The 15,671-nt window shown below is 37.9% G+C and overlaps 1 protein-coding gene across 1 annotated transcript in view; it reads left to right on the top strand.

Moving 5' to 3' along the window:
- The window catches only part of LOC131037511 (uncharacterized), a 38,016-nt gene extending 30,932 nt beyond the window's left edge, over positions 1–7,084 (top strand). Inside the window, exons 3-4 of the mRNA XM_057969669.2 lie at positions 5,512–5,569; positions 5,686–7,084. Coding sequence (XP_057825652.2) covers positions 5,512–5,569; positions 5,686–6,857 — 1,230 coding nt within the window. The 3' untranslated portion in view covers positions 6,858–7,084. The remainder of the gene's footprint in view (positions 1–5,511; positions 5,570–5,685) is intronic.
- The last annotated feature ends 8,587 nt before the right edge of the window (positions 7,085–15,671 follow it).

The following is a 15,671-nucleotide window of genomic DNA, read 5'->3' as shown; positions in this document are numbered from 1 at the left end:
GGACCAAGCAAGTCTATCCCTATCCTTAAGGGAACTACAATGTCTACTCGCCAAAATGCCATGCAGCTCAGCACACTCTTCATCTATACCAACAACCGACCATTCATTAGGAGCCTTCCACCGCTCCAACTCCAACCACCCACACCTATAAACAACCTTTAAGTCGCTCACTCTAGACCACCCTGCCTCCAGGAACCTCTGACAAAGATTCCCAAGGTTAGGAAACTGATCAGTGATGGGGGGGTATCCATCCCAAGACTCGAACCGGAAAAGCACCTCTTCCCCCCTCTTACATATCCAAAAAAGTTCTTCCTTTATTAGGGCACCCCCTTTCTTGAGAGTACTCCAAATCGTTGAGCCTTTTCTCGCAAGTGGATATCTTGGAATTTCCTCCTTCGGGATCCTCTGCATATACTTGTAAGACAAAATCCTAGCCCAACCACGATCCTGTTCAACACACCACCTCCAGTACAATTTAGCCGCCAAAGCCTCCCCAAATAAAGTAGACTGCCTTAAGCTAAGTCCACCTGACTGTTTCGGGCTACACACCAAGTCCCAATTGACAAGACACCATTTGTAGGAGGATAGGTTGCCTGCCCATAAGAATTGCCTTGCTAGAGAATCCAATCCCTTCTCAAACCACTTAGGGGCCACTTGGAGCATACATCGATAAATAGGAAGAGCTTGAACCATCGACTGGATTAGTTGAACCCGCTCAGCAAAGGATAACCATCTGTGTGTCCAATGTTCAACCTTCATGCGAAATTTGTCCAAGACACCCTGCCACGAGTCCCTGGGAGGATTACGAGTAGAGATAGGAATACCTAGGTAAGTCAAGGGAAGAGAACCGACCTAGAATCTCATGATATGAGCAATTCTCCTCTGAATAGTTCCAGGTGTGTTGAAGAAGAGGATGGAAGATTTATCCTCATTGATCAATTGGCTCGAAGTAGCAAGATAAACATCCAAAACTTTACGCAGATTTATAGCTTCTCTGATTCGAGCTAGTCCCGTCAGGGTCGTGTCATCAACAAACTGCAAACGGGACTGAGGATGCATGTCATTACCCCAACTCCAACCTTGAGTAATACCCAGACCCACGTTATGTTTAATCAACCTCCCTAGACCCTCAGCCAAAAGAATGAATATGTATGGGGAGAGAGGGTCCCCTTGGCGAAGACCCTTAGATGCACCAAACAACTCAGTATGATCTCCATTAATTAGCACAGGGAAGGAGGTAGACGAAACACAACTCATGACCCATTGGATCCATTCATCAGCGAAGCCAAAAGTCCTAAGAATCTTCTGGAGAAAGGACCAACGGACTCTATCATAAGCCTTTGCCATATCCAGCTTAATATTTCCTTGGAGGCTGCTATAGAATGAATGGTCTTAGTAGCAATGACCACACCATCCAGGATTTGGCGACCCTCCACGAACCCACTTTGCTCCTCAGAAATGACATCCCCAAGCCAATTCTTCAACCTTTCCGCGATCAACTTAAAGATGAGAGATAGGGCGGAATTGGCCTAATCGGTCATCCCCATCACACCTGGGGATGAGTGCAATGAAAGTCGCATTCAAAGCCCGAAACATCTGCTTATTCCTCTGGGACTCTTGGACCACCTCCAATAAGTCCAATTTGATAATATCTTAGAAATCTTGATAGAACTCAATCGATAACCCATCTGGTCCAGGAGCTTTTCCTTTCCTCATGTGAAAAACAATCCTCTCAAGTTCTTCCAACAAAATAGGACCCATAAGCTGCTCATTCATTTCCCTAGTAACTAGAGAAGGAATACAAGCAAGAACCTGATTCTCCTCTTCCGATTTCCCTGAGTATCCTCACTAAAGAGGGATTGAAAATACTGCAAAGACTCCCTAGAAATCCCCTGTAAGGATAAACACTGCTCACCTCTATCATTGACCAGAACAGGAATGGAACTGCCATGTCTTCTTGCTTTCATTGAATTGAAGAAGAACACAATATTCATGTCCCCTGCTTGAAGCCAATCAATACGAGCTCTCTGTTTCCAGTAGATTTCCTCCCTAAGGTCCCACTCCTCTAAAGCCTTGACTGCCCTGTCTTCCTCGCTAAGCAAGGCTTCAGACAAACCATGCACTCTTATTTATCTGGTAATGCCATTCAACTCTAATTGAGCAGCTATCTTAGCACGAAAAATATTCCCGAAACATTGACGATTCCACCGTTTAAGCTGAAACTTAACAAATTGCAGCTGCTTGGCAAAAGTGTACATAGTAGTGCTGAAGGGTGGCCTTCCTTTCCTCCACCACTCTACAACATGATCCTGCAAAGAAGGATCCCTTAACCACATAAGCTAGAATTTGAACGAAGGAGTGCGAGCAACCCGAACGAAAGAAGACACCAACTTTATGGGCTAGTGGTCCGAACCTCTCCAGTCTAAAATCTTAGAACATGTGGACCACCCCCCACCAACCCAATAACTAGAAACCAGTAAGCGATCCAGCCTCTCCGCAATACAATACTCCCCTACCCTCTTCTTGTTCCAAGTGAACAGACCATTACTAGGCTTAATGTCAACAAGATGCAATGTTGATATACTATCCCAAAGAAGGAAAGAAGAAGGTTCTAATCGCATAACACTACCCTTCTTCTCACTCAACTCTAAGATGGCATTGAAATCGCCCACCATAATCCACAGATGAAAAGGGAACAACCCTCGCATAAAAGAAATATGAGACCAAAAATTCTGCTTGCCCTGAAGATCAGTGGGGGCATAAATGTTAGTAAACAAGATATATTCCCTAGTCTCAAGGCTAGAAGCAACCCCGGATAAAGAAGATCTGGAAGCAACCCACCAAATAGGATGAATCCTCAAGGGGTTCCAAAGACGGGCCACCCTTCCAGAGGAGCCAAATGCCCCAATACACTGACACTCGCCTCTCCCCCATAGCTTCGGCATCAGACCCAACATACTTTCCATAGATAATTTAGTTTCCTGCAAGAAAAGGACATTAGGAGAGTGACTCCTTATCAACTCCCGAACAACTTTTTGTTTAGGGCCACTGTTCAAGCCCCTCACATTCCATGATAGCACAATCATTTCGGGGGATTGGAAAAATGAGAATCCAGAGTCTTTACTGACCCTGACTCAACTAAATTCTCCCCCATCAATTTGATCTTATCCAAATCCTTCTTTCTGCCAACCTTTGAAATCTTCTCCGTTGCTCCCTTTTTAATGTCTTTCTGATGAAGACCCAGATGTAAGGAGATCTTGTTACTTTTGACCCCAGCCGATTCCAATTTCTGTGTTGCAGGAGAAACATCCCCCCCAGGCAACTTTCCTTCAACACCAGAAATGGGTCCCAACTGAGCCACTACTATCTAATCCATCTCCATTTGCTGGCTCCCAACCACCTGCAGAACCTGGGTAGAATCCCAATTCACACTATCAGGGACCAACCCAGATGCACCTTGATCCAAAGGAATTAACCCTGGGTTCACCTCCTGTTGGCTAAGGTCATCCAAGGCTTCAAATTTGTTAAAGGTATCCTCCTCTTGTCTCTCCTGCAAGGATCTCTTTTGTCCTCGATTCCTGTTCTTTGTCTTAATTGGGACAAAACCATCAGCACCCACTATCTCATCAGACATGGCAGCTTTTCCTTTATCAGCCCCATCTAGGTTAGGAGAAGGCTGTTGAGGTTGACGCACAACCGGTTTATACCTAGGGCACTTGTGCTGCAAATGACCATACTCATGGCACAAACTACACCAAAATGGTAAAGTCTCATAATCCAACTGCTGGATCCAAGAATAAGAGCCCACACACATATCTATGGCATCTGGCAAAGGCTTACTAAGATGAATTTCAACACAGATACGAGTGAAAGTCATTACCTTTCTCCCCAAGGTTTGCGTTGAAGATCCAATCGGCTTCCCTAGCAATGAAGCGAGCATCTGCAACACATCCTCCCGACAACATTCCACCGGAAAACGGGGTAAACGAACCCACACTGTGACCCTATTCAGGAGCTCCTCCGAAGGGTTAAACGATGCATGCCAAGGTTTGATGAACAATCGCACCTGGTTATAAAAATACGGGCCTCCTTCAAAAACCCTATTGCGATCCTCCATGCAATTGAATGTAACCATGAAGTAGTTGTTTGCCAGCAGCATAATCTCCATTTCCCCTTCCTGTGCCCAAGTCCTCTGAGCCTAGTTATTCAAAAACTGCAGAGAAACCCTCATCCCCCCAAAAATGCAATATAACGAGTGTTTTGGAAAGTATTCAACATCTTCAACTATCATCTCCAGAGGAATTACCAATTTTGGCCTCTCACTGCATCTCTCCAGATAGCCATTAATCTTCGTAATTCAAGAGCCATTAGGCATACCAGCACTACCAAACCTCGAATTTGAAACAAAAAGATTATTATCAAAAGTCTTGATACTTTGGGATGGGGATTTTGAACCCAACACAACACGGAAATCCATGGCGGGTGATGCCCTCGAGGCCTCTCCTCCAGTACTAGACATCGCACCACACCGTAAACTCACACCCCAAAGGGAGATGAACGAGGAATCCACACACCCCTACTAATCCTCGAACACCCACCCCTCCCGAGCACCACCAAAGGGCAAAACGAACCAAACCCCCCCTTACCCTGCAGGCTATCCACGAAACAGCAGGAAAACCTGAGCCCTTGCCGTGCTCAACACAAACCCTCCACCCAAAGGTCACCGCACCACCACCAACACCAGCCACCCAAAAGACAGATCCTCCCCTCCCTGCAAGAAAGCCCAACACCCTTCCCCCGACGCACAAGCAAACAGAGACCACCCACGAGCTAGGGCGTCGATGCCCTAGCTCGAACCCTGCAACCGTCCTTTGCGCTCGATGCCATACTAGACTGCTGTTGTTACTAAAATTAATACTATCAATTTTTTGTCAATTGAAAGTGTATATTGTTATTTCATTGATTTTGCAATATAAGCTTGGCCCTATAGATTTTAGCAACGATATGCCTCTTTTCAAAATTATAAAAAATTCTATATAAATAACAAGTGGCATAACCTTTGCACCTTCTTTTGGTACAAGTGCTAGTTATTTAATATGTTTGATTACTATTTTTATACATTCTATAATTACTAAAATATAATTTAAATATTTTAAATTCAATTTATACATGTATTTTGAAAGTGCTTGTATTATTTTAAATAGAAAAAACATATTAATTGTCAAAAACAAAATCTCTTGGATGCTTGAATGATTATTTCTTTCTTTAAATATAAAATCACATCAGTTAACAAAGCATAAATTTATGAAGCTTTTTTCTTTTAATATTAGTTCTTTCTTTAAACATAAAATCACATCAGCTAACAAAGCATAAATTTATGAAGCTTTTTTCTTTTAATATTTATTATTACCAACTTTTTAAGATTCATAGATTAATGCAACGTCCAAGTGCCTGTGATTATATATGACCAGCTCTGAACTATTTGATAAATTGTTTTTCTTGTCTATTTAGTGCATACCTAATATGGGTAGATCAAGCTTTAACACAATCAGTGGAGAAGACAATTCAGGTATTAAATTCTATGCAATTTTGTTTCTATCATGCAATTACTATATAATCAAATTCTCTTAGATGGAATGCTAATCAATGATTGCTTGGTTTGGTTTGGTTTGTGATGTCCAACAGAACTTATCCCTGGACTTTGTAATGATATAACACTGGATCCAATCATGACCAGATTGCCATGGTACACCAGATCCAAAATGGTCACTCTTAGTCGAGCATGGAGAAAGGCTCTCAGAGGAGGAAATCATTATCCCTATCATTCAAAAGAAGATGCAATGAGAAATTCTATTATCCTATGTAATTATGATCCGTTTGGAGGAAACGGTTTGGTTCTAAAGATCTTTCAACAGGGCATTGTTAGTCCTCTCCCCCCTCCAAAAACCATTCCTCACTCCTGCTGCTTCAAGTTTTGTCTTACTGATGAGCGCATATACTATCTAATCTGTGATAATCAAGGAAAGAAGATTTGTCATGTGGAAATGCTTGATTTGACAAATGGGTTATTGGAGTGGCAGAGCCTCCCTCCATTGACATTGGATGAGAGAAAATTTACATATATCTATGCCACCACTGGCCCTGATGGAAACTCCACCTGCATGTTCATGCATTACCACATACCTCATCCCACTAAATTCTTGAGAGTACCTTTCCAGGAGCAGATAAGATACTATCTTTCAATAAAAGGAAAAAATTGCTCTGTTTGGCAGCTTCCACATGGAGGAGAAGTCCAATGGCACAAGACTTCTTCTGATTTTCTTACGACTCTGCAGGACAAGCAAGATAATGAAACTCAGCCTCCTCTCTTCCTTGATATATCTGATCAGTGCACCCTTCGGAGAATTCTGTACAAGAGATTTCCTGCATGTGACTATTCCTGGGAAAAGTTCGAGCAATTTGCTATGTCTGGTTGTGGTCCAAAATATTTGTTGGTATTCAGAGATGATTACAGTGCAGATTCTTTAAGCGGATTACATTGTTTCCTCCATTGTGGAAATGAAGTGAACTTGTTCAAGTTATGTCCTCAACGAAGTACGGTAATTAGAAAAGAAAGCGAGTGGAACTCATTCAAACTTTTTTGGGCCAGTTGTCGTTATGCTGCAGAAGAGTATGATTTAACTAAGTATAATTTAACTGCTCTACAATTTTCAGCAGATTTGTCTCAACAATTTGAAGGTTGGACATCTCGGTTCACTCTGCCTTTCACAGTTAGAGGTGGTGTGAGGTACTCGTGTTTCAACGTGTCACAGCAAGGATACATGCATATTTATGTAAGAGTAGCAGTTTTTGGGTGAAAGATGTTATTTGATTTTTTTTTTCTTGAAGATTTTATGCGAATCTAGATTTGTTTAGTAATAGATAGGAGGCTGAAGCCAAAGGCCGAGAAGTCTTTATTCTAAGAAGTCTTGACATTTGAAATTTTTGCGAAAACAATGTCATTTTTTTATCTTTAATTATAAAAACTAATGTATAACAATATGTATATTCTAATGATAATATGATTTTTCATTATTTATTGATACTTGCTGTTAGATAATATTATTGCAATGAGTATTTATCTAATTAGTTATAGTAATTTTTAATTTATTTATGTTTAAAAATAAAGATAGAAACTCATTAATTATAATTATTTAAAAAATGATTTATTAACATTTTGATTGTTAAGAATAGTTGTCACTTTTTATGGTTTCTTGATTGTTTTTCTGAGTTGTCTTTTACTGGCTTGTAGTCCTCAATGTTTATCTTTCTAATTGTTTTAAGGGTCTCAACCCCTTTAAAATCTGTGTTTTACCTTAATCAAAACATTTTGATTGCTAGCTTTCTTATGATTGGTTCTAAATTCTCTGGGTCAATTTCTTTTGGCATTTTTTGGTTTTATATTGGTGGTTCGTAGGATCGACAATTATGAAGAAAGTAAACAGAATAGTGAGATTGGGGACTTGACCGTTTACAAGATTGTACATTAATAAATTAATAATAATAGTTATATGTACTATGTGGCCATCTATCGTTTCTACCATTTTTTAGTTCCTACCAAGTTGCTATAGCATTCATGCCATCCATTTTTTTTTTAATCAGTTCAACTAATCATCACATAGAAATTTATTTTTCTGAATAAAACTCAAATAATTTATAATTATTATTTTTATTTAATAATTTTAAAAAATATCTTTTTTTTCTATTGATTTATGCTGTGAACTGTCATTATAAAAGATCAAATTATTATGTTTTTTTAATATTGCATCTCATTATACCATTCAATTATTTTGTGCTGACTACTTTGGAATCTCAAGTATTTTATCTCGACTTGCTTGGCCATGGTATTAATTTCTCTTTTCTCCTCCCATTGATTTTAGAGTTGGTTGTTTTCAATGCTTGAATTTTGCTGTTTTTTTAAGCTTAGTTACCTTGAGATCTGGGGTGAGGGCTATGCAACAACGACACCATTCAAAATTAGGGTAATAAAGTGAATAAGGACACAGCGATTTATATGTACATATCCTTGTACCTATACCTCAGATGCCTTTCAAAAATAGCTTTCTTGCAACCTCAAGTTTGAAGTATATTGATAGAAGCTAGACCTTGTGCTCTACAAAATATGTTTATTCATTCCAGGTTCTAGGCAATTTATATCCTTTATACTAAATGTAGAGTTGTTTTGAAAGATACTAGATCTGTTTCTCCCAAAACACTTCGCTGAAGTTCTTAGCATGTTCAAAGGTGCCATGTTAGTCTTGTGAAACATTGTTTTTTGTATTGAAGAAGATTTGAACTCAGCACCATCTACCTACAACATGGAGAACTCAGCACCATTTATATACATGGACTTTGCCATTAAACCAAATGCCCTTTGGCACCCTTGTGAAACTTGCCTCTCTAAAAATTTTGATTTGTAGATTATCTTCTTTACCATGGTGCTACTGGATGAATTGGGATATTTTTGCAATTGCTTATTGCTTCTCAAGTTGCTTATCCGTGCACCATCTAGAAATTGCATCTTCACATCTTTGATAATGTCTGAATTGCTATGAAGTGAAGGCCATCTGCAATCAACAATGTAAATATAAGAACGTATTTTCATCCACTTTTGCTCCCCACAGCAAGAATTGAGAGATGAATTCCAAGAAAGTGTTGATCTTGTGAGGCTTCTTTGGGTATTTCCATTGGTCTGAATCAATCTGTTTAACTGTGGTGCTTCCAAATGCATGGACACATTGTTTGCAACCATAAATTGTTTGTCGAGTTGTAGATATATCATATAAATAATAAGCACCATTGATATGAAAAACTAAATAAACTGTCCATGTTCTCAGATGACCAAAATAGGTCATAGAAATTGCATCTTCACGAATATTGTAATGTCTGAATCGCTATGAACTTTGAAGTCAATGCTGTCAAGCATGTAAATCTATGAATTCATTTTCATTTTTATGTGCTCTCATAATAGAATTTGAATGGTCAAACCTGACGGAGCCTAGTTCTTGTGGAATTTCTTGTCTAAGCATCTTGACTTCTTGATCATATGATCTGACTGTAAGCAGACATTACTTTTCAAGTTGCAAATGTAAGCATGAGTGCAGGATTGCATCTTCACAGACGTTGTAATGTCAATATTCCAATGCATTAAGACTGTGTCAATGTAAAATTTTAATTTCATGGACTCCCAAGAGTTTTTCTTTTGGTTGTTGTTTAAGTTTTTCAATAAAAAGTAAAAACATGAGATTTTGAAAGGGCGCCATCCTTTTACATAGACCAGGATACATCAATGAAAGACCAGAAGACAGGAAATAAACAGAAACAAGGATCAAATAGCACTAAGGCTAAGAGAGATCAGATTTCCACAGTCCATCTAGTTTATTGCTTTTTTTCTGGATTCTACTGTGTGAGATTTTGTTTGCATCAACGTTTCCGATCACACTCCATGATCCTTCATCAAGATGTAAAGAGAGCCGGATCATTTTTCCTGGCTCTCTTTACGTCCTGATGAAGGATTATGGAGTGTGATCCGAAATGTCGATGCAAACAAAATCTCACAGTAGAATCCAGAAAGAAAACGATAAAGCACTAAGGCTGTGAAGCCCCTTTATGTAAGCATCTTGGCCCATGGCATAATGTTTTTTTTGTGGTGCTTCTGAATCCATAGCTTGCAATTGCATCACTTGTGAAGCAAGAGCAGTTTATGAAGAGTCTTTACGAATGTAAGAAACAGGTGCAGCATTGCACTTTCTCAAATGTGCCAGTTTCAATATTCTTATCAAGTCAATGCATCACACTAAGTTAGTTTGTTAAGGCGGTTCTTTTTCATGTTAGCTCTCTACAGGTTAACATTGCAAAGTAAGGTCTCTGAGTTCATTTCAGAATGAAAATTTGCAACATGAATTATTTTCTTTAATTCATTGTTTCATGAATAGGGCAAAGCTTTTGTTGTTAGCTAGCACTTTGCGTTCCTGATTGAAGCATAGGTGCCAGTACTACTATGAAGTCAAGGTTAGCACCTCCTTTAAAGTAAGGATGATTGGAGATGGAAATAATGCATAACAAAATTTTCATGGGTAGGTTAATATTTATACTGTGCAAAAGTAACAGTAACTATGTACATTGATACTGAGTGTAGAGCATAGTTTTTGAAATATAAATTATTCAAATGCAATAATTTTCTACAATCTATGAATTAATGAAGATAGCTCCTGGATTTGATTGTGTCGGTTTTTGCATCAATGTTTCAGATCACACTTGTGATCCTTCATATGGATTATTGCTATCTATGTGATCCAATAGCACATCATGTGCAATCAGCTTGTTTTGAGATTTCTGAGTAGTTGGCCGATCAGAAACTGTAGATGTAAATTGTTGTGAAGAGAAAAGCCACTTTGTAATATATGAATAGTTGTATCATTCCATTATCATTGATATACTAGCAGCAAATCCTGCTAAGCTAATTCAATGTAAGAAAATGTGAGACATGAAAAGATGGAGAACCCTTGATGGAACAGCTTATTTGTGTTGATTATGTATCTGGTACAAGACAAGATATGCTATTGAATATTTGAAATGCTTTGTTGCATTTGTTTGTAACATATTTGCAAAAACGTTTTTATGAAAACCTTTGTAAACGAATGTCCAGTTTGTGATTGGATGTTTTGTTTCTTCATCTTTTGCTTTCTCCAAAGATTGCATAAGAGGAGCAATTTGGATCCATTAGTGTAATTGTGTTATACCCAATGTGATATTAATTGTAATGCTTCTAATTGTTGTGCCTGCGAAGCTACCTTCTATTGAGGATTATCCTGGAATCCCGAGTCTTCTGAATGTTCATGACGGATGCATGGATTGTAACAATTTAATTGTTCACCAAACAAAAATGAATGGAAGTATCAATGTAATAAATTTTATTTTTATGTCTCCGTCTCTTCATAAACCATAAATATTGTTGACAATTCCAATAAACATAATTGCCTTACATTGTCTTTTACTTGCTAACAAGTTGACAGGTAGAAATTAGAGCTTTCTTGTTAGCTTGGGATTTAAGTAGAGCTCATGACGTCCGGGCTGACAAACCTGATATTATTTTGCTGAGTAATTCTGCTTGTGTTGATGAATTATAATATTCCATATCAATACCTTTACCTTAGAGTTGCCATATACTTTCCCTCACCTGTTCTGATGCAAGTATAGATGTATCAAATACTGGATAGAGATATGATACCCCCAAATACATCATTGATACCATATCCAGACATATATATAAATGAGCATACATTTGGTCCATATCTGTTACGTCTGGATATGGTATCACAGCACCTGGTGCTAGATTTGGTTTAAGGATTATTAAAAAATTTTGCAAAAAATACATCAATTTTTTTTCACACAAACACATGGTTCTTGAAATCCATCATCTCCTTATCCGATAACAAACCCATTCGATGCACCTTTGATTTCCCTTCTATTGCATAATTGACATATACGATGGAATAATTCAAGTATGGCTGACATGCTTATGTGGGCTTTTACATTTCGTATTATCCACCTGCTTTCTGTATTGGTTTGTTAAAACTGTAGTGTAACTTATGAATATTGCTTTCTGTATTGGTAATTTTTAGGATTTTGTGTTGCTTTATTGAAAATCTAACCTAGCTTATACAGATTAGGATAATTAACTTACTATATTAAGACTCTGAGCCTTTGCAAGATTTGCAGGGTTGCTAGCTGAGGCTAGAGCAGTGAGTTTTGCCGTCTCAGGTCAACCGACTTGCCTAAGAGAAAATGTCACAGAACCTAGGATGTCAGTTAGTAATCATGGCTGATAAATGTTTCAGTACACAACATAAAACATTATTTTTCAATCACTGAGCCAATGCTGGTTTATTTGATGGTGTTTTTGGTTGAATCTGCAGCTCCGACTGTTTTTCACATCAATTGAAACTTTTGCCTATTAGAACAAAAGATATTGGTACCTTCAAACGTCCACCCCCATAATATTTAGTGATCAAAGTGATCTGTCACATCCTTCTTGTTCATCCTTCTTGTTCCTTCTTGTCAAGAACAAGAGTAGACTAAAGAATAAATAAAGTAACTTGAAAATCTCTTCAAAAACTGGAAAAAGGTACGGGAGAAGCAGTCAAACAAGCATTAATGGAGGCGATTTCCTCCATTCTCTGACAAGCGACAACATTCATTTAATAAGAATGGTGCTAGTATGGTGGGATGGCAGGGCAGGACATCCCTGTCAATGGACGGCAGAATTCTGCAAGCCGTGTGGAAAATTGACACCTATGCTGTCACGAAAACCATGATGGCCCCCTTAATTCATTTCTCATGGAAGTCAGAGTTGGAGGCGGGGAGACCAAAACAAAATGCCAAAAAGAAAAAGGGTATATAGAAAGTGCACAAGAGAGAGAGGAGAATAGAAGGAAGGGATGCACAAAGAATCGGAGGAAAAAGCATGGAGGCGCGATGAAGTCCCTCAAAAAACCGTGGCCTCAGAAAATGCAAATATTTCAAGATTCCCACAAATTATTTCGTTATTTAGGCTTTAGAAACTTTCAAGCATTTAAGCCAGCTCAACCTTGATAGCATCCTTACCTGCGCTGGAAGGGGAGTTTTGAATAGACTATGGACATTCGTCTGAGCATAAACAATAAGGGAATTTATGTATTGGTTGAGTGCTCGAGATTGCTATAATAGAGTTGGGACACTGGGGAGATGACGACAGCGTATTTTGTGAGAATTCTGAGCAGATTTTGTAACACATTTTGAGAGCAGAAAAAGGAATGATACCCTCCTTGGGAGCAAGTTCAATGTACAAGAAAAGAGTAAGGGTTTCGTCTAAGGCTTTCTGCAACTTGCTTTTGATGGCAGTTTTTGGTTTCAAAGTCTCTCGGGTCAGCCTGTACCACAACTATAAATGTTTTGTTTGTGGTGTTAATTATTTGACATGATTAAAAACATGAATTTTGTGAGAACCATTTAATCGAGTGAATTCATATTTGGCATTGTTCTTTGGTTATGAGTGTTAAACCATGGTCAAGGGAAATCTGAGTTTAAACATTTGGTGATCTTTTAGCGATTCAAATTAGTATAATTTATTTTTCTAATAATTAAAAAATTAAAATAGTTGGTTTGGGACAACATTAGCACTAATTTTGTAGCGAGATTCGTCTGATGAATGAATAGAGCAATATGTTTTCGGTAAAATATTGTGATTCTAGTTCTATTTGCTTATCCTACACGTTCAGTATGGATTAATTGACATTGGGTGAACTAATTTCCACATTGTCCTCTCCTTTACCAATACCTTCAGCCATTTGACTTGTAAATCTTTACCTTTATGATATGATGTGATATACTCTAAATTGCTAAGCAAACCATATGAGGCAGTGGCAACTCCTTTTAGAATCAAATGTATTAATTATAAAATGTAGTACTTATCATCTTTGGGCTTTTGGCATAATTGATTCCTTATTATACGCTTTCTTATAAGAGGATGTGGTTTGTATGGAGTAGGTCGTTATGCATAATTATCGTTTGGGTCATCAGTTTTTTTATCTTGTTGTTGCCTCGTGTTTTATGTGATTAAGCTTAACTTATATTGATTTTTTTGGAAGCATAATATCCATTCGTGGATTGATTCTATCAATATTAGTAATACATGGTTTGTGATTGGGCGACAACGGAACTTGATCCTCAATTGGAAGTCATAGTTGACAATATACAAGTAGTCAAATTTTAGAAGTCAAAATCTATCTAATCTCATTTTTATGGAATTTTAATTCTATCTAATCTCATTTTTATGGAATTTTAATTTATTTCTAATGATGTTAAGATATTAACTTGAGGCCATGACATTGATTTGTGACCACGACATTGCTCCAAATCTAGATAAAATTATATGCTAGCAATAGAATGACGAACATACTTTTGACAAAATAGCAATGTTAGATGAATGCAAATAGAATAGAATTTTGATTATATATTCAAGTTTCTTTACTGAGACTATTATAAGACTAACAAGAATACCCTTGGGAAACTAAATAATGGACATTTTGTTCATATGAAGAACACATGAAGTTTAAGTGGAACATAAATTATTTTGATATTGTTCTTTATGCAATCATGGTAAGAGTTCTATGGATTAGCATAATTGCTAAGAAACCACACTAATACATCTATTGGGAACTTCTATATATGCTTCATAGAATGCTAGGTTCTTTTGATGTATTATTACCATTATCTTATTTGCTTTGTGGTTACATGATACGAGCTTTAGCATATACTTTGTAATATAAGTGTGAGGAATTTCATTACTAGAACTAAAACTATATTAAATTCAAATTTTAACATTGAACAAGGACACTTCTTCTATGAGCCACTTCACCTTTGCCCGCATCTTGGTTGACATTGACATTGCTGCTCCACTTCCTGGTGATGTGGTCCTCATGGTTGGAGACTAGCCAAGGACTCAATCGCTCAATTTTGAAGGCCTCCCCTTTCGTTGCCGTAAAGGCTTTGCCACTGGCCCCCTGGCCTCTAAGTGTTCATTTTCTCGTCGTCGTAGGGTTCCCACCTAGTGGAAGGATGCTACCCTAGACCATTTGACGGTGTATGCTTCAGAGGGACTCTTTGATGACTCAGGTGAAGGTTCTCCTGCTGCTCAACCTGATTTGCTGTCTGACCCTGCAACCCCCTTGTGCCCGGACACTATTGATATCTTTCCTAATGCAGCTTCGGTCCTTTCTTTTGTGACTCCCTTGCAGCCTACGAAGACCTCTACGAGCCTACCTTTTGCTGATACCCTTCCGAACAATCTATAATTTGTGGACCCTAATGACTCCATTGCTTGGACGGTGGTTCGTCAAAGGCGGAAAGGGAAATCCTCCCTCCCCCATTCTTCTTACCCCACTTTGGTGTTGGATGTCTTTACACCTCCCTAAATGGGGTTGAGTTTGTTTTGTTTTACAAGTTTCCCTTGCCTCTTGTTTAGATTGATTTTTTGGTTTTTTGGATATTCTTGGACTATGTTAAGGGTTGATGCGCTGGTTAATGCTTCTTTTTTAATCAAAAACATTGTATATATGACACTTTTGGGTAAGCTACTTTCAATTTGGGAGTATAGGCTACTTCTTAAATATAAAAATCCTAATATTTGAACTATTATGTGAACTAAAGGAGGGTACTATAGTTGTATCAAATTATTGCATGATTATATAGAAGGAAACTATCATGTAATTCAATGAGATGGAGTTAAACATTTGTAATGATTTTGTATGACATCACCTACTAACTTAATGTTGACCACTGAGACCAGAATTAGTTCTAAACTGCAAGTGTGAATATTAATAGACAATGAACTAGACTAATATAATAGTATCGGATTACACCATATGGTAGACGATATTAGAGGGTTAAGAATATTATTAATCATATTATTGAATATACATTTTCATACAATGATATAAAGGATTAAGTGTTGCTATATGTCTTGAGTATGACATGGCACTATTCTTGCTTAATTAGAATAGTAAGGGACCCCAACTCTATAATTACGGTCTAATGGGTGTTCATCATTCTTATGAGCTAGTTGATTAAACCTTACATGACTTGCATGGCGA

The sequence above is a fragment of the Cryptomeria japonica genome, chromosome 6 (genome assembly GCF_030272615.1).
Source record: "Cryptomeria japonica chromosome 6, Sugi_1.0, whole genome shotgun sequence".
Taxonomy (NCBI): Eukaryota; Viridiplantae; Streptophyta; class Pinopsida; order Cupressales; family Cupressaceae; genus Cryptomeria; species Cryptomeria japonica.
The sequence above is the reverse complement of the archived record's forward strand: the minus strand, read 5'-3'. Positions and strand labels throughout refer to the sequence as shown.